General features: G+C 36.4%; 1 protein-coding gene across 1 annotated transcript in view; it reads right to left on the bottom strand.

Moving 5' to 3' along the window:
• The window catches only part of LDAH (lipid droplet associated hydrolase), a gene marked incomplete in the record, with an annotated part of 112,858 nt that overhangs the window by 6,305 nt on the left and 83,538 nt on the right, over positions 1 to 23,015 (bottom strand). Inside the window, 1 exon segment of the mRNA XM_072407487.1 lies at positions 17,532 to 17,614. Coding sequence (XP_072263588.1) covers positions 17,532 to 17,614 — 83 coding nt within the window.

Raw genomic sequence — 23,015 nt, 5'->3', positions numbered from 1 at the left:
AATGAATTTCCTAAAAGTCATTTGCTAAATGTTAGCACATGTTTTCAATCCTGGACCAGATCCATTCCAGGTTTACTGGATTACCCAGCATCATTGATAAAAGTTTATCCTCTTCAGCCTTGGAGAACTTTAAACAATTATTGCCCTATGTATCTGAACTGTAGGAGGTAGAACATAAAAATGGGATAAATTGAATTCAGGAGCCCAAAACTCCACCTAACTCACCACATTACAAAACGTGGTTTTGGTAGAATGAACGCTATGTTGTTACTGGTTTTCTACTTCTGCTAGATCTGTTTACAACTTCATCTACAATTCTTACACTTCCAGAATGTGAAATCTCTTTGTTTTATGGCTGTAAAGTACTGAATTGATACATCCCCATTTATATGCCAAACAAGTAAATCCACACATAAAAGCTCCACTTATTCATATTTATCAAATGAGTAATTACTGGCAACACACCTCCAAAAATTTATTGAGCAGTATGTGCTTATGCCTGGCTTGTACTGGCATTTAAATCAAAAGCACATCAAAAGAATAATTAAATAGAATTATTAAGCAGATGGTATTCTTAGAAACATCAAGACATAAATTTAGTATGATTTGGTTACGTTTTCTTCTCAGTCTCTAGAGAATACAAATGGGATGTTATGACAATACACCGTTATATTTTTTTTTTAACCTTCACAGTTACGTTTTACGACTTTCACTTAAGAAGATCAATTACTGAAGTTCCCGCACCCTTGCAACCTTTTAAATCTGACAATTTTGTCATGTTTTCTATGACTTTTGGGGCATCAGTTATTATTACACAGCTCAACAAAAAAAAATTTCACTTGCCAAGGATTTTTTAATATATTTAGTGTATTTCAGGTCTGCTGAATCTAGAAATTACATCAATTTCATTTAATTGGCTCTAGTTCTTGTGATACAGAAATCGGAATAGACAATTTTACCAACAACAAATGATAACACAGCATATTATTATCAATCTATATTTACACCGATGTTTTGCATTTTATATTTTAAATGTAGCATTATTTTCATGAAACTTTCATTTGCCTTCTTTTTATTCATACATTTTCCTTTTTACAGAAATATGAGTTCTTCAAGAAGTTGTTTAAATGACCCTAATGTATTTTGCTACATTTGTGGTGCATATTCCCAGCAAAAGCAGAGAAGAAAACTTACAGATTTTGTGAAACAACCATATCGTGCATATTTTGGTATTAAACTGGGGGACCAAGATAAGGATTGGGCTCCCCATATGGTATGCAAAACTTGTGTAGATTGTATAGGTCAGTGGAAAAATTGGAAAACTGAAAAGTTTGAAATTTGGTGTACCTATGGCATGGCGAGATCCCAAAAATCATCATATTGATTGTTATTTTTGTGTTGTGAATGTTAAAGGTTTCAATCGTTACAAGAAAAACAAGTGGGAGTACCCTAATTTGGAACAAGCAAAACGACCTGTGCCGCATGGTGCTGATGTTCCCATACCAGTGTTCAGTACACTCCCTGATATCCCTGTATTCGACATGGAGGATATACACGGTTTGGAGTGTAATCCAGGAGTTAGCAGTGGAATTGAATATGAAGGAATCATCAAACCCGCAGTTCTCCAAAAAAGAGCTTAATGATTTAATACGCAACTTAAGTCTGTAACTTTTAGCATCCAGGCTAAAAGAAAAGAACTGTCTGAGACCGGAAGTTAATAAACCGGTTTACAGGACAAGAGAGGTGACACTCCTACCATACTTCAGTGAAGATAGAGAATTTGTGTACTGTTGTAACATCCCTGGACTACTAGTCCATATGGGAGTATCAGCAGAAGACTGGCGGCTATTCATAGACAGTTCCACTCGAAGTTTGAAATCTGTTTTTTTGCATAATGGCAACTGCTGTGCACCAATTTCAATTGGTCACACAACAAAACTTAAAGGAAAATATCAAAATGGTTTAACAAAAGCTTTGCTATCATGAACACCAATGGTTCATATGTGTTGATTTAAAAATGCTACTTGGACAGCAAAGTGGATACACAAAGTACCCATGTTTCATCTGCATGTGGGATAGTAAAGCAAAGCAGGATTACTTGAAAAAAAGTGACATTGTCTTCAAGGGAAAACATGAAAAAAGGTGCATCGAACATCATTAATGAGCCAATGGTTGACAAAGAAAAAATCATTCTCCCTCCATTACAAATAAAGTTGGGATTAATGAAGCAATTTGTTAGAGCTCTGAACAAAGACGGTGATTGCTTCAAATACATTTGTAGATTCTTCCCTGGATTGAGTACTGAAAGATTAAAAGCAGGAATCTTTGATGGACCCAGATTCGGAAACTGATAAATGATTCAAATTTCACAAGTTACATGACTGATACTGAAGCTTCTGCCTGGCACAGCTATGTCATGGTTGTCAAGAACTTCTTCGGTAACCATAAAGCACAAAATTATGAAGAACTGGTACAAAACTTGCTTTTAAACTTTAAAAAGGTACACTTTCTCCATAGCCATTTGCAACAAGGGGAGAGGTTCCATCAAGATATAAAGGTATGACATGATACAAATACTGCAAGACCCTAGGATTCCTTCAGAGGTTGCTAAGGGTTATTTGAACAATGGGGAATTTGTGCCTCTAACTACCACTGACACAAATGGTCTTTTTGGCTATCTGTAAGGGTGACATTTTCCCATTGGCCAACAATGTAAGAGGCATTCTTCTCACTTACCACCAGTGGTTAATATACCATGAACTGGGTATAATAAAAATATTTGAAGGGGTTCTCCCAGACCCAAAAGTTATTTTAAAGATTTCCCTGTGTTAAAAACGTTCAGAAAGGCTGGTTTATAGGAATAAAGGGTGAAACACTGGTTGAGGGGAGTCAGTATGAATCAGTGTCCTGACCAGGTAGTGGATGACTGTGGATCCAGAGGTTGGACAATATTTTATGGGTACACATTTTACTACCTGCAACCCTTTCCCACTCTATGATACAAAAAAGGGATTGCTTTTTTAGCAAGTGTTGATTGTCCTAAACAGGATGAAAGGTATGAAAGAAGGGCAGCCAAAATGTCCTACTCACATAGTCCCTTGGTGTCAGGAAGTATGTAACATGTCCCAACCCTTTTATTTATGTAGCTGAAAGTGTAAATTGCCAGAGCAGAGAAAACAGCATTGCAGATGAGTGAAAGATGATGTTAGAGGCTAAAAATGATCACGTCATTGTTCTCCAAAGAATGTCCCCTTTTTAAGGTGTTGGAACACATGCTGATTTAGCCCTCCTATGTTACTGTACTGAAAACATGTTACCTTGCTAATGTTTGGTGTTGGAATGTACAAGCTTCTGTCTCGGTGTATTGCTGGGCCCAAAAGACACAGAGATGCAGTCTTTAATATATTATAATTATTTTTTAAATTCTAATTTATTTATTTAAAAACAAGCCATTGTGCTTTTCCACTATTTTTTAAATGCAGAAATATATGACCAGCTTTAGACTAACTTTATGCAAAATCATTTATTTGCTCTATCTCTTGATTATTTTTAAACCCACATGAATATCTGTCCACCTTATGAAGAAACATGATTGATTAACTTGCCAATATCAAATTATTTCTCCAACTTAATCATCATCAGAACATCACTAGCATGAGATGTTACTAATGGCTACACTCAAAATGGTGGACAGTGAAATCACTGTAACTTTATAAAACATACTCCAAGCATGCTCAATTTAGTTGATTGCATCCAGGAGAACTGTTACATTTTCCAACCTTGATCATTTTTGCATGTTGAACTCAGTTGAAACTCAGATACAGTTTCTATAATTGCCTGCTTCTCGTTAGGTCAATGGGTCCAATGTTATTGAGGGGGTTACAAAAATATGGGGTCCAAAGGAGGTGTAAGCAGTCTGCATAGTAAGCTGGTTAAACGTGCACATTCTAGAGAAAATATTTTCATGTAAATATTTTAGAACAGACAAAACAAAGATTGCAACAGATGTTAGCAGAGATTCTGCCCATAATTTTTATGATACATTAGTCAGAAATTAGCAGCTGCTCACATGAGAAATATGTTATTTTTAACGCATCTATCAATTTGAATACATCTGCGCTGGTTAGCTGTAGCTGGGGCATCTGCTAAAATAATAATAAAGCAAAAATTTTAAAATTAAGGGTTATTATACCTTTGTGGTGAACTGCATACTTCCGTTCTTTTTTTAGCGTAACTATTTTTTAACTCTCTTACATTTTACATATTTTATTAGGAATTTTTACAGTTCTATATGTGTTGTATCCTCATATTAGCAGGAAACGGTTAGGCTATATTCAGATTTGCAGTGAGGTTGCGGTGTGGTTAAAGCTTCTTCATGCCAGTGAACTGCTGCCTAGGGCGAGATGCTACAAGTAGCTTCTACCCATAGCACCTCCATAGAGAATGAATGGAGGCAGCAGTGAGTAGTACCAGTACCAATCGCTGCTGCCAGGTGTGAAATGTGCAGAGGCTGGCTTATTAAGTACCAATGCTATGGAGCCAGTAACCTTACGTTTTCTGAACCTTTATGAGGTGTACCAAAATGCTTTTAATACATACAGTATATTAATTTTTAAATGGAAATTTCATTAATTTGGTTAATTTGGCACAGCATTTTCTATATTGGCACTATAGGCTTTATACAAATCATACAAGGGTCAGACAAAATAATAAAAAATGGCCTGACATTTTATTACAATGACACCTGCCAAGGGAGGGACATGTTAGGTTGCAAGTGATCAGTTATTGAATGTGATTGATGCATGAAAAAAGAACACATTTCTAAGTGGCTTCAACTGCTGGTTTAGAGTATTTGCAAAATGGCAATTCTTGTAGGGAGTTCCAGGTATGCAATGGCAAAAGTGGTCCAAAGGAAGACAACCTGTAAACCAGCAAAAGACCAGGACTCATTGATTAGCACCCATTACTCAAAATGCCGACCATTAAAAAAAGATTTTTAACAAACCGGGAATTGCAGTTTGCCTACTAAATACATAACAGTCAACATACCATGGCAAAAGTGTGGTGGACGGATTAAGGAAAGTCTTTAAACTGCTGAAGCTTATTTTTTTGTCTCATTGAGTGTCTCATTGGGAGGATTTACTTTCTGTAATCTCTTGCCAAAGATGACAAAAATCAGAATAAATCCACTCCAAAGTAAAGTGAATCCCCTTGTTGGATAAACAAAGTTTGGGATTTTCCCCCACTTTAAAGTAGAGCCTATGGACAAATACTCAAATGTAGTTTGAAATAAAGCTCTGTCCAAAGGCTTACGGTTTTTCTATCATCTAAAAGTTCAAGCCTCCCAACAATGTTCACTGATATTTATTCATATGCCCTAAATCTTTCACATCTGAAATGATGTAAAAATTGGTTATTTTGTCACCAAAGTCCTACCTGTAGATTGGATTGTTATGTGCTTCCTTGAAGCCCTGCAAGCTACTCAGTGGCATCGGTGAAAGAAGTGAAAGTGGTGTAATCATTATAAGTAGTAGTGGACAAGGCTAGGAACAATGTAAAGGTGATTGATATTCTTAAAGTTAAGCTGAGCCTAAATCCTGCCAATTTCCAAAAAGTATATTTGACTAAAAGTATTGAAAAGGGTGACTAAAGTATTGTTGTAGGTTGTAGCATTGTCATTCATATAAAGAACGTGTTTAAACCAAAGTTTAGAATGGCAAGAATAAAAGTAGATTTTTAAAGGTATGAGATATTTATGAATATAGCTAAGTAGCTTTAGAAGTGATGCTAAATATCATTCCCGAAGAAATAAACTGTATGCTGGTGGTCCACTGTACCATTGTTGTTGGGTGGGTAACCACAGGTGTTTTTTCACGTGGGTATTGTTGATTAGGTGCATCATAACAATACAGGCATACATTATTTAGGGCCATTACCAATTTACTAGTTTTTTTTAACATTGAATCTATTTGATTGCTATTGAATCAAATAGATTAAGCACTTAATGAGTGCATGTTTGAACGTTTTGGCGATAAATCACACACAAATGAAAAGAAGGTTGTGGTGTTGATGTTTGATTTTATGTAAAGACGGAAGAGAGCCAATAGTTTTATGAGCAACGCTGATCTCTGAAAATATTCACTGAAGGTAGAACATATGTTCAGAGACCACAGAAGTTGAAGCAAGACAACCAGAAACCCCTGTTCAGGGGAGAGTATTCATTCTTTTATACACAAACCCTTGGAGGTGAGAAGAAATCTGCGTTAAGGGATAAATACTTTTGCTGCCGCAGAAGTCAATCACAAGTAACAGAGGCTCAGTAAGGGGCTATATGCCATAATTATTACATTGATTTGTCTGTCCCTGTAGGCATATCTCATTTGTATTCCAAACGCCATGGTTCATTAGTATAGTGTGTTGCAAAAGCTTTGACATTTGGCTGAAGTGGTTAGGATTTGGAAGAGTTCCTCCTCACAGAGCCGGTTAATTTTAGAGAATCATGAAAACGTGAAATGTTACAGAAATGCTTTTCGATTCCCAATGTTGGGATAGTGTTTCAATTTGAAACCCGACTTAAGAGCCTCCTAGGATTTCTGGCTTTTCATGAAGTGAGTGACAGCTCCTGCACTGGGCACTGTAATTGGACAAATTAGAAAAGGTATTTGAAAATTCTTACTTACAAAAATGTAAATTGTGGAATGTTTTGGAATTGGTAATTTTGGTTATTTAGGATTCAGGTGGAAGAGAAAAAAGTTTAGACTCCTGAGTTTTGCTTGTGCTTATCAGTAAAAAGCATGCCTATCCTTAGACCTTAAGGAAGGCAGTAATCAGGTTAATTCTGTGCCAAATATAACCTGCTTACTATACTTCCAACTTTATTAGTCAGTGTGTACTGTTTATCAAAGCCTAAGTAGTGCCCCATCTTTATCTCGAGCCTATTGTCTAGAAGTTTCTAGACAATAGGCTCGAGTTTCGTGTCTTTGTACGCAGCGCTGTACAAAGTCCATAGTCGTGTCACTAACTGTCCCTCAAAGGAGCTCACAATCTAATGTCCCTACCATAGTCATATGCGATTAATGTAGTCTAAGGTCAATTGTTAGGGAGAAGCCACTGCATGTTTTTGGGATGTGGAAGGAAACCGGAGTACCCGGAGGAAACCCACGCAGACACGGGGAGAACCTGCAAACTCCATGCAGATAATGTCCTGGCTGGGGATCGAACCTGGGACCTAGCGCTGCAAAGGCTGGAGTGCTAACCCCTGAACCACCGTGCTGCCTATTACTCTTAGGCTGTTTTAACATCCAAGATACTGAACATGGCCTATTCAGACTTACTTGTTCAGATTTTACTGTGCATCCCTGGTAGGAGTATTAAGATGTGACAGTTTTATTTGTAAAAGTTGTAGAAGTTGTGATGGCTCATCCAGGTTCACCCATAGAGTCTCAAAGCTGACTGAGATGTCAAGATATTGCTTCCAAGTACTGAAGCCTAAAAACCTGTATCAAACATTACAGTTTTGTTACAAATGCTTTATTTTTGATCCAGAACAGTAAAAACATCACTATTGCTGTTTGATCTACAATAAAGGATGGTATGACAAACACTTGATCTGATTAAAAATGTTAAAATTACTTTTTGCAGGAAAATCTCTGCCAGATATTTCTAACAGATCCTGAAAATGTTCTTGGACTTTTCAAGCCTACCCTAATCCCTGAATTCAGAAGATTGACATATGGTAACCAGTTAACAACTCTGCTCTTCTTATCTGTCTGCCCAGAACAGATGACCTTTTTTTCTACTATAACAAATGCTTATTTCCTTCACAAGGTTTTTCATTTGTAGGAAAAATAACTATACCGTCCAGAGATTTTGTACTGGAATCCTACCCTATGTGCTGAGGTAACTATATCTAGTTGAATTCTTTTAGCCTTTCACAATATTGCCACTAAATAAATCTTTTACAGTTAGCATACAGTAGCTTTATAGGTCAACCTAAGTCATTATCTTGAACAGTTTTTTTTTAGTTATGCTATCTTAAAGCATAACTAAACCCATTTTATCCACTTGTCCCTCTTCCCCGGCAAGGTGCATAGTTGCACCTTATTTCATCTCCTCCTGTAGACAATTTTTGGCCATCTAGACTGGATGGGCTGGGATGACATATTTCCAGGGAATAAGTTAAATAATTCCCACATGTGCTGGGGAAGCTGAAATTGACAAGCATTCTGTAAACCAAAGCTGATGTTACGCATGCACAGCTCAGCTTTTTGCCAGATACCCGGATCGATCAGATAGGTAGGAGGGATTACTGCAGAAGGGACATTGCCTGTTCCTTTCTACAATACTGACCTGCCTATTATGCAAAAATAAAAGACAGCCCAGTATTAATAAACACAATAAACATGTATTTTTTTCACTTTCAAGATCGATTGAACTTTTTTGTTTTTTGTAATTTTTGTTCTTTTAGATTTTTCTTTTGTTAAGCTGACAGAAAAAAAAGAATAGTCTCTAGTAACATTTGTGTTCCTTTATGATTTAGGATTCTGTAAAACCATTTAATGATTTAAACACCAGAGATTTTAGCTTATAATTACTCCAAACAGTCACAATGGTCTCTTTTAATCCATGAAATTTAAACAATATGAAAACCATTAGCTGCCTAGACCAGACATATGTAATAATAATGTTCAATTATGCCTTATTTTCAATTTTTTCAATTTACAACAGTTAAAATTTAAAGCTGTGTTTTATTACAGAAATATAATTTTTTGGTAAACAACAGCTATTTGGAAACAACTAGTTTAGCAGCAGTGGCATTGCTGTGCCAACTGCTAATAACCTCTCAGATTGCTTATATTTTTAATGCTTACCAAAAAAAAACACTGTATCTGGGCTCTACAATGCAATAAAATTTGATCTTTGTTATGTCAAATATTTTTTAGTGCTTAGTCCATAATTGAATTATTAGAAACTATTTTTTTACATTTTTGTAATAGGGTTTTATTTATTATTCTACTTACAGAGTCAGAACCTTCCAATTATAGGTTTGGCAACTTACCCATCATTGACAAGTCTTTTTATTAGCTACAGATATTTTCTTTTAATAATTTAGAGTGTGCCATGATGTATTAAATATTTTAGACCTCACTCAGAAACTTGCTTTAATATTGTGTCTGGTAGCTATGTTACTCTTCAAAATCTGTGTTGTAAAAAAAACATTATAATCTTCTTTTCTTCATGTATATTAGTTGGGGTTAGTTGGGTTTTTTGTCTGCAACTCCACCCCGTCTAGCAGGACAAGAGACCTAATTTTTCCTGCCTCTGTTATATAATGCTAACAGGTCCTGTCCCAACTTTTGGTTTGTGACTTGACCGTAAAAGAAGGATTAGACCAATGTGCTCATCTCTCTATCCCTTTACTCTTTTATTTATTGTTCCTATACTACAACACAGCTGACTGACTCCTTGTGTAGCTTCTAAGGTATGGTATAGGAAGGTCTCTGCTGTATACTGGATTGCAATGAGCTATTATCAAGTCAAATGTAGATTGAGAAAAAACACTGCATTTTAGCATAGGAACTTTATCACATCTGGGAAACATGGCAGTGGGAGTGTTCTGTTTTGTGCCTGTTTTGCTGTACCTGGGCCTGGGCAGCTTAACATCATTGAGAAAACAAATACATCCTAAACTTTACCAGCATGTCTAAATGTCAAGACTTCTGTCCGTAAACTGAATCTCAAGAGCCAGTGGATCATGCAGCAAAACAATGATCCCACACACACAAGGTATTCTACCAAAAAATGATTAAAGAAGAATAAAGTTACATTTCTGTAACGGCAAGTCAAAGTCCTGACCTTAATCCAACTGAAATGTTGGGAGAAGACTTAAAGTGAGCAGCTCACGCGAGTAAGCCCACAAACATACAAGAGCTGAAGCTGTTCTATGTAATAATATATATTTTAACTCGGCTTTCTTTATCTATATTTAGAACTCATCTGAAAATCAGTTGTTTCAGGTCCCATTCATATAAAAAAATACATTTTTAATCACTATTATTAAATAAAGAAATTGTTTATGTCTTATGATCTAAATTTGCTTGGAATTTACAGTGTGCTCTATGAGTACTGATGTAAAAAAGAACTTCATATACCACACAATATTCAATTTTATTGGCACGCCCACTCCCCGTACACCAGGTGCTGATGGACCTGCATGAAAACATACATTAGGTGGCCATACTAAATGATTAGGCTTCCTAATGCAACACAAAGTAAGGTGCAAAACACCCCAATGTAACGGTACAATGTAAAGGGGGGCTTTAATAAAGGTGGCTAAAACAAACTCCCTAATTAATTAAAATAATAAGAAGATTACTATTTAAAACACAATGCTACATGAAATGATCTCATATAAAATCTATTGAACCATAGAAGGAGTAGGAGCTAACATTTATTGAACTAATTAGCACAGCTATATTGGGAACACCGGATCTCAAAGGAAAATATTTTCAATCAGTCGCCTGCCAGCACTAAGTATTCCTAAACCTGTGCTCAGTGTGAGATTGGAATAATTTAGTGCCTCATCTCCCATCAGCCCTAGAACACAAGATGAAGGCATGATCCAGCAATAACTTTTTTTTTCTATTTCATTGGCGTTGGCACAACCAGGTGTTAAGATTGGCTTTTAACTTATGATCGCTGTAACTACTAAACACTATAAATTTTTTTTTCTTTCAGAGCAGTAACTTGCCAACTGTAAAGCAACTTGGCTTTTATGACTTGTTTTTATAAACTTCCAACCCGTATAATTTTAACCCACTTGCCCTGTCTATAAACTACAAATTAAAAAGGTTGCCAGTTCCCTTTTTCCATCTAAAAGCTTTCACCCAGTTAAACAGTTAAAAAGAAAGTTTCCAAAGCAACTCAGTTCTCAGGAGAAAAATATCCAAGATAGGAAAAAGGAATATTTCTTGGGATTTCCATAAAAAGAAAAAAGGACACCCCCTTGCGTGAAAGGAAGGCTATTCAGCAATTTAAATTCAAACAAATACATTTATTTATTAAAACAAAAAAGTTAATCCTAGGCTAAACATAGGTCAACTATGCTTATGCCCTAACTAGATACAGTTATCCTAAACTTGCTTGGTAAGTATTAGACCCATGTTTAAAGTAGCATATTGGATCCTTTAGGCAAATTTTTATTGGGTCTCTAATCTAATTAACTAAAAAGAATAGAAGAGCAGTGGCCAACCAAAAATATTATACTATCCTGTATAAGACAAATTTTTTTTTTAGTACACCTTGTTTTCCTTCGTGTACCTCAACATTCAATGATCATCTCACTAACCCTTGGTCAGCAATTGCAGTCTCAAGGAATCCCCTGAGGAAGCTCTTTGAGCAAAATGCGTCAAGTTTAGAGACCCAATAGCAATTTGCTTATAGGATCCAATGTGCTACTTTAAACATGGGTCCAATACTTACCAAGCAAGTTTAGGATAACTATGTCAAGTTAGGGCATAAGCATAGTTGACCTATGTTTAGCCTAGGATTAACTTTTTTGTTTTAATAAATAAATGTATTTGTTTGAATTTAAATTACTAAATAGCCTGCCCTTTTCCTGTCCTCTTGATAATTACATATTTACAGGCTAGGCAATAAAATAATATGAATTCCCTAAATTAGTAAATTTCTAGGGGCAAACAAACATATTTCTTATCACCCCCTTGTGTGACTGAGATCTCCACCTTTTATAGCCCTTTGTAAACAAGGGTGGGACTACCATCCTCTGCTTCTTGTAATTTACAATTTTTATTAGTAATTAATTTTTATTTTTCATTAAAGCGGCAGAAAGTATACTTCTTTATTATGCATATAGAAAAAAGGGCCTTTAATTCTGCTAATGGGGCCAATTTAATAGAAACACATCTAGCATACTTCTATCAGTCTGTCTCTTTTTGAAGGTAGCCAGTTAACCTATCAGCATGTTTTTAGAACTTTGGAGGAAACTGGAGTGCCTGGAGGAAACCGATGCAAACATGGGGAGAACATACAAACTTTTGCAGATAGAGTCCTGGCCTAACTAAGATTAGAACCCAGGACTTTGCATTTACAGCAAGATTGCTAGTCACTGTACCCACCATGCCGCCTATTTTCACCCCTAGGTATGACAACTTAAGAGTGTTTTTCCATAATTCTGTGTGTAGCTTTAAAGGAAATTAAGGACAGTGTCTCCTAATAGTCTCCAAGCTATTGCTAATTGCTGACGTCTATTGTTTAATTTAGCTCAATTCACATCATATTGAAAAGGGACAGTAAGGAGAAGGATTGTATTTTGTCTGTGCTTTGCAGTTTTTTAGCATAGAAGTTACGTATTGGTTGTCATAACCTTGTGAAAACATTTTTGCATATATACATTTGAAGGTTTTGGGGTGATTTTTTGGTTAATATTTATAGTATAATAATTTTTTTTTCTTGCTTTACTAGACAAAAAAACGTACTGATTTTTGCTGAAATTCTCATTTTCACGATCATGTTGTCCAGCAATTTAAATCCCCCCACAGTCCTAATGACTCAACTTCATTAATCAGTCACACTGCCATCTCCAAATGACTGATTCCCTCTGGTGTGGAAATAACACAGGGAATCCTGTGATGCATGCATTAAGTTTGGCCAATTACTCTGAATTTTCTGCACTTTTATTGCAAAACAAAAATAAATTAATAAAATTCTACTTACAAAAGTTCTTTATAAGAAGTTAATTCAATAATAGCACAATCACTTAATGACTGCTGCTACTTGTTTAGGAGTAAATGTCTAGTCTCTCCACACAATGTCCCTCATAGCACCAAACATCAGACAAGAAACTGGTGTGTAAGCAGCTGAGGCATTTCCAGGGTCATGCCCCATGTATCAGAGCTTTTTATGTGTTCGCTAGAGATTGATCTGATCTTGTTTTGGAGCATCAAGGTGGGAGACCCTGGAAGATTATATGAAACACCAGGTCAAAGCTATTGGCTTTTAAGATTTAAGACTTCTCAACAGTGGATCTGGGTTTTCTTGGCTGTATAGTTATTTCCTTTGTAGCATCACTGGGTGCTCCCTTTTTTCCCTTTTCCTTACTACATAGAATCTGTCATTTAGGAGTCTAGTTAAAATTTAGGGGATATCACTTTATTAATAAAACAAAAATATAATAAAAATGTACATCTTTAAGGAAACCTCACCCCATTTTGTTCCACAATGATTATCCTCCGGCAATTTCCCATTTCTGCAGGTATTCCACTATATGCTAAACCCTATTTAGAAACAACTGAAACTGAAATATTATTATATCAATGGTCTTTGGGAATTCACACTAAGGCAGGTGCATACCTACCACTACATTACGCAGCTTGCCAGCCGCTCGAACACCCTTACGACAGTGCTTGTTCTTAAGGGACCAGCGTCTGCACATTTGACAGCTATTCATTCCTTATGAGGCTGCGGCAGTGAGATGCTACATGAAGCGTCTCCCTGTGAAGCAGTGCTTCCTGACGTAGGGTAGTGGAACCTCACCGCAAATGTGAAGTCTATCAGCTTTTTAAGGAAGTAGGTCCGGTTTCTGAAAACCTATTATCTTTCATGGAAACTAAATATGAAGTCAATATTTTTAAAATCTGCAGAGTTGCAAAGTCTGTATAATACGTGTAGCACTGTGATGCAATAAGGGATTTTAAAAAAGTGCAAAAAAGTATTTTAGTTAGGAATAATGATAGGATTAATTAGGAAAATGCAACAGTTCATGATACGCAGTGCTTTAGTAAACTCAATGTATTTCATTTCGGGTTTACAAAGACTTTAGGCATAAAAGGATGACACTTCTTACACCAATAAATAAAAAGCATAATTTTTTAAATAGTATTTTCTCAGCAAACAGAACATAAACATACTGTACGCAAAATTGGATTTCTATTTTTAAACTAATAAACACATTTTTATGGGGGAGTATGTATTGATTTTAGTGTGAGAATTTCTATTGTGTTATAAATGCCAGGATAGCATCTTGAATTACTAAATAGGCCTGTTAATATTGGATGAGCTGGAATGAGACCATTTGCATTAATAAAATGTGATCACCATATTAAAGATCATGAGGTGGACTTTTTTTTTTATACTGGTCAGTTTTACGAGTCATAAAGAACATGTTTATAAAAATCCTCTAAAAACATCTGATCCCTATAAGGTACAGTGATGCTTCTGTCAGACATACATTGTTGCTGCTAAGTTCTGACTGCAGTAATCTCTCCTCACATTGGGCATAATTTATTAAAGCTCTCCAAGACTGGACAGGATACTTGTTCATCAGTTAAGCTGGGCGATCCAGCAAACCGGCAATGGATCTGCTCCAGGATTCAAAACATTTGCTAGCAAACAGCAAATTACTTTTAAAAATCAATTCCAGGTTTGCTGGATCACCCAGTTTCACTGATGAAAATGAAAGTGTATCACTAGGACATAAAGTCGATTAAAGCAGAATTAAATTGGGGTGACTAGCATATCCCTGTTCTATTGCAAGGTGTGTAGTAATTTACTTATACCAGGCACGCACAAGGAAAATCAGGATTTTGACAGTTCCCTGGTGCACTGCAGAAAGGACATTACCTGTCCCTTTCTCCAAAAATCCCCACCTGGTCTTTTATTTTGCAAAGTGGGACTTTAGTTCTTCTTTAAATTCCCAAAAATGAGACACGCTAAAAAGCCATCTCCAATGTTTGGTATATACTCCGGCACCCAATCATACATTTTTGATAACATCATTTCTCTTATCCTTGGATAGCAGCTTTCCTGCACTGAACCACTGTCACATAATGTGAGTGTCGTTTACTGCATGGGCGATTTGACACACATCCAGGGGTCAGGTCAATGACAGCCACTGCCCAGAGGAAGTTGGTTGAAAGAGAATGTCCATCATTCAACGAGGAAGAGAAGAAACATCTGGACAGGGACAGTGCAGAAGTGCAGGTATTAAAACAAAAGCTTTTATTACCTGCATTTAATGCTTTTGTGTTACCTATTTTGTGCTTGTCTAAGGAGATATTGTCAGAGGCTTTCTTTTTTATACACTGTAACAAGGCCAGAACTAAAAAATACAAAAAAAAGGCAAGATATGAAAAATCACATATAATTTTTCATTGTTTACAATTTAGTTTAGTAGGTAGTAGGTTATCAGCAAGGGTGCTTTGAACGGGAGGCTGAAGCTATTTGGTTTGATCTGAAGAGTAGAAAAAGTGAAGAGTAGAAAAGTGGAAAAACATTATAGTAGAAAAAACAGTGGAGAATATTGCAGATTTACAGTGTATTTTGCTGTGCTTTAGAAAGGAGCTGCGGGCCATGCTGCTGCTTTATCAGAATTGTCTAGGTTATGTTTTTTTTCTTCACTTGATATGGATGTGAAAGCTGGACCATGAAATAATGAAACAGAGAAAGTGCTGATGCTTTTGCACTTTGGTGTTGGCAAAGAATTCAAAGAATATTCTGGAAGGCAAGGAGAATAAATAAATGGACCCTTCAACAAGTCAAGCTCTGAAAACTAAAATGAAGCTGTGTTATTCTGGACATATTATGGGAAATACTAATGCACTTGATAAAAACAATAATGCTTAGAAAAGCTAGACAGGAAAAGAGTTAGAGAACAATCAGAAGTAGGGTAAATGGATACAGCAAAAAAATAAGGTGCATGCTATTGTGAAGACTTAGGACTCAAAGGGAAGACAGATTGATTCTTCTGCAGAATTACCATTACCATCGACAGCACTCACTGAAGCTTTTTTACATCATGATATATACTGCAGACAGTGTTTTTCCCAGCCCCTTTTAGCTGGGCGAACCACCCAGAACTTTTCAGTAACCACCAGGCCTATTTTAGTGGTTACTGAAAAGTTGGGTTACATTACAGGAGCTGCCTCCTGCCTACAGCTATATTCCACCCAGCTTAAAAAACTTCTGGGGAGAACACTGCTACAGGTATGCTAGAATAAGTAGATTTTAATTAATGCCCTGCAAAAGATTTACCTTGATCAATTAAAAGTGAAAGAAAGGGGTTTTAAAGAATGATTTTGAGAGATCTTAGTAAAGCCCTGAATACCATTATTCAACAGGGCTGCTAAGTACACTTCTGGTATTTAACATAGTAATTGAATTTATATATCAATATGTTCTGATCCAAAATAATATGTTCTGATCCAAAATATGCATACTTTGGACTACATCCAACTGAAATGGACATTCCCTTTTCTCATTCCCTTTATCTGCATCCCCAAACATGAAACAGCACAGCCTAAAAATAATAATGAGAATTAAGAAGGACCATTGAATTTCAGACGCTACACCCTGCTTCTAATGTTTAGAAAGGAATATAATATATAGCGGGTTTTCTAAGTATAGGTATATCAGTGTTTACCATTCCCCCTATGTTAAAAAAACAACAAAGTTAGAACATTTTATAAAACAATTTTATGGATTGTGAAGTCGAAAGAACCAATATCTGGTCTTTGTCCAAAGTGATGTTTATGCATGTTTTTGAAAGTACTGTAGGTAGTAATACTGCTTTAAAAATATAAAATAAGAAAATTTAGAGTATTTTGATTCAGGAAGTTTACACTAAATATTTGAAAGAGAAAAATATCATGATTTAGGATGACATATTCTATTCTCAGATTATATTTTTGTTTCACCAATGGTTCTGGAATCAGGGCTGGATTATCAGTATGACAATGTTTGAGAATGAGCAAAAAATATGATTACTAAGAGACAGTTTGAGGACTAGGGAATTAGACAGTGGAGGATGAATAACTAAGGATCATATACGAGATGGTAGGCCTGTGCTACCAGGTTGACCGAGAAGTTTGTTGGAGGTCTGTTAGAGAAAAGAGGAAAAATGTTCAGTTGTACACTCAATCACCAAACAGAAGTTGTATAGGAAGCTTGAAAGAAGCCTCCCCGGTCAGAGATGAAAAATAATTCCTGTTTTTCCTGTAGGAATGCTTGGTTGACCTCTGTAATATACAGCATTGGGGCTGATTTATTAAAGCTCTCTAAGACCAAAGAAGATAGACCATCATAGGAGTAGCTGCCTGATTGAGCAAACCTGAAATGGATTTCCTAAAAATTATTTGCTTTTAGTTGACAAATGTTTTCAAGTTCTTAACCGAATCCATTTTAGTTTGCTGGTTTACCCAGCTTCTCCCATGATAGTCTATCTTCTTCAGTCTCGGAAAGCTGTAATAAATCAAACCCATTGGGCCATTAAAGCTCTCCAAGGCTGGGGAGAATACACTTTGATCAGTGAAGCTGGGTGATCCAGCAAACCTGAAATGGATCTGGTCCAGTATTGAAAACATTTGCTAACAACTAGAAATCCAGTCCAGGTTTGGTGGATGACCCAGGTTCACTGATGAAAGTGTATTCTCTCCAGCCTTGGAGAGATTTATTAAATCGGGCCTATTGTGTAGAGATTATGCAACACAATTCACTTTGTAAAGGCAGAGGCTTACCTTGTTTAAATTGTTCTTAATAGTAACATCATCTCTTTCCAAAACCTTTAGCATTTCTTGACTTCCCATGTACATGGCATTTACTACAGACAGAAAAGAAATTTAAAGTTATGTTAAAAACGTAAAGAAGGAAATCATTATTCAGATCCTGAAATATCCATGAAAGATCAAGCACTTGGTTAGTCAGTGACTACAAAAGAGAGAAATCCCTGACATCAATATTGGAAAACTGCCAAGACTTCTATCTGCTTGGCAGATAGAGGTGGTCACACTTCCTCATGATTTATTATTCTGGTACATTTGATTAGCAGCACTTGACTGCTATCTTACCCCCTTAATTCCAACAGAAATGATGAGGGTATACTTTTTTCACATATTACTTCTGCATTTTGCATTAGTAATAATTATCTGGTGTAATATTTATTGTGTAGTTGTTCATCAGCTGTTGTATTTACCTGCAAATGACCAGATACATTTATATTATGTCTGGATGCATGGAATATTGGGGTATACTTTCTTTCTCATATAACTTAGAAAAAAAATCATCCAGTGATCAATTGTACAGGCCAGTCAAATGGAAAATGAATTTACACCAAGCGAGATGTTTTATTTTAGCATTGAGGGGTTAGATCTCTAAGAGGGATGTTTCTTTAATTTCCTGTTGTATACATGGGACAAATTGTGGAAGTCCCAAAGTATACAAAAAATCCCTCTCAGTAGTTTTAATTAGTAAATGTTACATCCAAAATAAAAAACAGCTTTAAATACTTATTAAATACCTCTCATCAATATACAATTTATACATATCTTTTTGCCTTTCACTGGAATATTTTCCTCGAGGAAAGAGAGATAACCAGACAACTGGACTTTTCAAAAGGAAAGGACAACAATGGCTCCTTGTCTCTATTGAGGATAGGTTTACATAAGTCTACAAGCTTACTAGTTCCCCTAATAGAGTGTAATCTAAACCTCCTACAACCACCTGCCTATTTATCTCTTTTACATGGCAATGACTGCAGCCTCAATGCAGAAATCATGTCTGACACCCCTGTACATTACGTACTCATAGATTTAAATGGGCTGTACTCATACGATTGGCTCTGTTGAAGTCTATGTAAAGTTACTGGGCAGGTTTAAGAATTGTTGGACACGATTTCTGCATCAAGGCTAATAATAATAATAATAATAATAATAATAATAAGGCTGCAAACACAGCAAGCTTATGCTGTTGTGAAAAGAGGTAAGTAGGCATCTGGGTAGAGGGGAATTCAGAAATAATTAGTGGGCTAGGGAAGGGGACTATGGAGTTTTTAGTCTAATATGAACCTGTCCAGCCTAGCAAATAAACTGCAGACAACATAAAATGCCAACCAATAGCACTTTGTGTTACTAATATACACACCATCCTCAGAGAATTTGAGATCAGCAGCAATGAACCTCATACATTCTCCAGTTACAGGCTGCCAAAATCTCTCATAGGTACTAACGGAGCTGCCTGGATAGAAGTTTGGCACAGTGGGGGAAAAAAAGCATTAGGTTGCCAAAAAGCAAATGAATAAAGAAAGTCAATTACCTGTTTTAAAGACTGAAAACATTCAGAAAAAGTTAACTATAATTTTGGCGGACATCCCCTTTAAGTATATTACTAATTCTTCAATTTTAAGTTGTCTGGAACTCATCTGTCAAACAAGCGCCAAGCTTCTGTTACACCAATGTGATCAGCTCCATTAAAATGTAAAAGTCTCAAGTGTGCTAATTTCGACATATTATAAGACATTTATGTCTTAAACAATAAGTAACTGACTAGCGGGCTGTTATTCCATCCACTGCTGTCACACTTTCAAGCCAATTATTTTTTTTTCCTCTTAAATGTAAAACCCGCACTACATAGTCTTGTTTGGCCAAGCATCTGGGGTCCTTAGTGACATAACATGGATACACAGTGGTGTCATATGAAAGCAAAAATGCCTACAGTCCAAGAAAACATGTTTTATATTGACAGAAACACTTAGCACAGGCAAAGCAACTGAGCAGCAGTGAAAACCCGAAGACAACTAAAGCAAAGAGTACAAAACAATGATAACCCTGGCAGTCTGGAGCAGATGTTTGTCTGTATGTGTCGCCTTTATTGCTTTTCTAAATAAGGGCAAATTGATTTACAAAATGATGGGCAACTAATGTGATTTCATGTATATATTTTTATCACTCCATATGAATTAATGCAATTCATTCCTCTGCAGACACTGGGTGCTAGGTTCAGCTCAATTCTCCCAAACTATCAAGCAACACAAATGATTGTCCAGTTCACAGCAGTTTAGAAGACCATAAGATGTGTGTAGGTTGGTTGACATAGGCTGCTTAATCTCTATTAGCTAAAGAGCTTTCCCCAACTTGAAAGATTGCAGTTGAAAACAGAAAGAAAATCAAGAATTACCAAGGCTTGAATGTAGCATTTTTCTTTTCCATACAATTTACTATTGCTATGTAAAGAGCCTCTGAACTTACTTGAGCGATGCTCAACCCCAAATTTTTTTTGAGCCATGTGGGAAGAAATTTTAGGTGGGGGGCGGCCCCTGTATTGTGACCAACTCTTCAGTAACCACCCAAAAACAGCCAGGTGGCTACTGAAAAGTGTCGGGTGGTGCGCCGAGCTGAAAGGGGCTGAGGAGAAAACTGTTATGTATCTGACTACTTCAAAACAATTCTTGCATGTCACAGTCATTTCTTGATTTAGAGGATTCCAATACTTTCTGTGCTGCCTCTTTTCTCACCCCCCTACATAACATTTTGTATAACAGATGCCAGAGAAGTGAAGTGGAATATTATAGACTATTACTTGAGTAACAGCTTTGATTCTGGTGGGACTGCTGACATCATAAAAAATAATAGGAATTCAGAAGAATGGCACTTGGATGTCTACACAAATAAATTTTTTACATGTAACATGTATAACCGCACAAAATGCACAACTTATCCTAATTGATTGTTAAAAATTAATTTTTCTGCTGAATCTCTCTTGAATGGTCTCTTGAATGGCACAAGCTCACTTATATTTCATTGCATTTTATCTCTTCTCCCTAAGGCAGTGAGGGAAGGCATTAATATTTTGGAGTGATTCTTGTGGTATATTAGCAGAATTTAGATCCCAACCATGTACCACCAAAACACTATAAAGTTGTATATTTGTGGGCAGCTAATGCTATCTACTAGTCTCAGAAGACCTTCAGTGAGATTTGGTGATGCCACTACCCTGCTGGGCCCTGTTTGTTTTAACTGGACGCCCCGAGGAAGCAAAGCTTTACCTTTATCAAGATGTAAATCTCCAACTATACTAAAAAACAAAAGCCCTGTTCCGCACACACGCCTAGACAACCAATGGCGTATGCATGGCTAAATGGTGGCATTGTACTGAACAATAGTTCCGAGCATAACAAGGCATGTCAGTATTAGTGGAACAAACTGTTTTAAGGAGATCACAGACAACACTGGTGACATTGCTACTCTTTTTTCCTTTATTGGGCACGGCATTCAGTTTAGGTTACCAAGCTAAGGCTTGTAAATAAATAGGTAAACATTAAAATGGACATCTTTCCTAGAGAACTTCTTGACCTGACCATCTGGTCTATCAAATTGCTACAATTCTCAAGGCTGGATAAATGTCAGGAACTAGGTAGATAATATCCCCAAGTTATTGCCTTCTGCCTTTCTGCATACTTTTTATGCCTGTTGTCAGTGGAAGCCTTTGTGACATGGACCATGAAAATGTTAACTGGTAGCCCTAATATCAATATCCTAATCTGTGTACTCTTAAATAAGTGACGTTAGCAACAGGTCCTTGTTCCATATGCCACACATCAAATCTTAGAAATCTTTTAGACTGCCAATGTATTCTGAAAAATTATCTCTTATAAAACAACATCTTGATACATACTCAACTTGGTGGGCCTTATTTATAAATGCTCTCCAAGGCTGGAGAGGATACACTTTCATCGGTGAAGCTGGGTAAACTAGCAAATCTGGAATGGAAAGTAATCTGCTATTTGTTAGCAAATGTTTTCGATCCTGGACAAGATCCATTCCAGTTTTGCTGTATCACCCAACTTCACTGATGAAAGTGTATCCTCTCTAGCCTTAGAGAGCTTTTTTTAAATCAGACCTGGTATCTTCAGCAGTTTAGTTCTTTTGTACCTTAAACTGATCAGAGTCACATTTTCCAGATGGTGGACAGATTAACACAGATAGGAAATCACTGCTAAATAATAGTTAATGAATTCATCGCAACTTTTTTACGGTCTTCCTGGGATAAATCGGTCTTATCTTAATGTAAACCTTATATAAATACTGTAACCTCAGAGTTTCTTGTGTTTTCAACTTCCTTCATAAATTCTGCACAATAAAGTTGTACATTCCTGAGGACAATCTCCTTATTCTAGTGTCAACCAACAATAAATTACAGACTTCCACAGTGTTTCTACTGTGCTTCTCAAGTATTCCAGGCAATATTCCGTTTCAGCACAAAATACCCAAGAATATGGTTCCTTTTAATGTACAAATCTTCTGTAAAGAACTTTGTGTTTTTTAGTTCACAGTTACTGTTTGTTCCCCTAGTTATGATGTACTGGTTATGAACTTTCAACGATGTTTTAGCAAATACTATAGATTGCTTCAGAAAAAGCTGCATGCTTTTATAGAAGCACATAAAATAGCTGAGTATTAAAGTTTTAAACTGAAGTCAACAGAGAATGTTGATCCCGGGAACATCCAATTGCCTCTCGGGATCAGGAAGGATTTTTTCCCGTTGGAGCAAACTGATCCAGGGTTTTATTTGCTTTCCTCTGGATCAACTGTGTCTCTGGGGTTTTTATCTGGGATATATTTATTTCCCCAGTGGTTGAACTTACCGGACTTATTTCTTTTTTCAACCTGACTAACAATGTACCCACAACTAACAGTTCGGTTCTGAGTTTATATCTGTCCCTACCTGAATACCTAATCTTTACCTGAACACCCACCAGCTGAAACCACTAGAAGGCTAAAGGCCCATGCCCTGATAGAACCCCCCCCCCCCCCCCCCATTTAGTGTAAAAAACGGTTGTTACTGGGAAATCCAGCCATAAGAAATTAACAACGTTGTTATTGCAGAAACACAAGCTCTCTCCAAAAAGGGGGAGATTTTTTTAGACAGATGTCCCTCCAATATGCTTCTCATCGAAATATTTCCCTGCTATTTCTGGTTTTGGGACAATTCAAAATTTTGAAGTTCCTAATAGATTCCTCCACATTACAAAGGTGAATCTCCATAGCAACAACACTGCAATAAAAAACTAATTCTAATGTTTCTGTGCTCTATCTAAAACTAAAAGATACGCTAGCCATCTACTCAGGCTAATAGTGAGAATGTTGTGAGAATTGCGTGCACGTGTTGTGGGAGCTTGATGTGCAGCTTCTATTTATTTTCAAAAGTCAAAAGTGTTGGACAAAACA

The sequence above is a fragment of the Pyxicephalus adspersus genome, chromosome 4 (assembly GCF_032062135.1).
Source record: "Pyxicephalus adspersus chromosome 4, UCB_Pads_2.0, whole genome shotgun sequence".
Classification (NCBI taxonomy): Eukaryota; Metazoa; Chordata; class Amphibia; order Anura; family Pyxicephalidae; genus Pyxicephalus; species Pyxicephalus adspersus.
The sequence above is the reverse complement of the archived record's forward strand: the minus strand, read 5'-3'. Positions and strand labels throughout refer to the sequence as shown.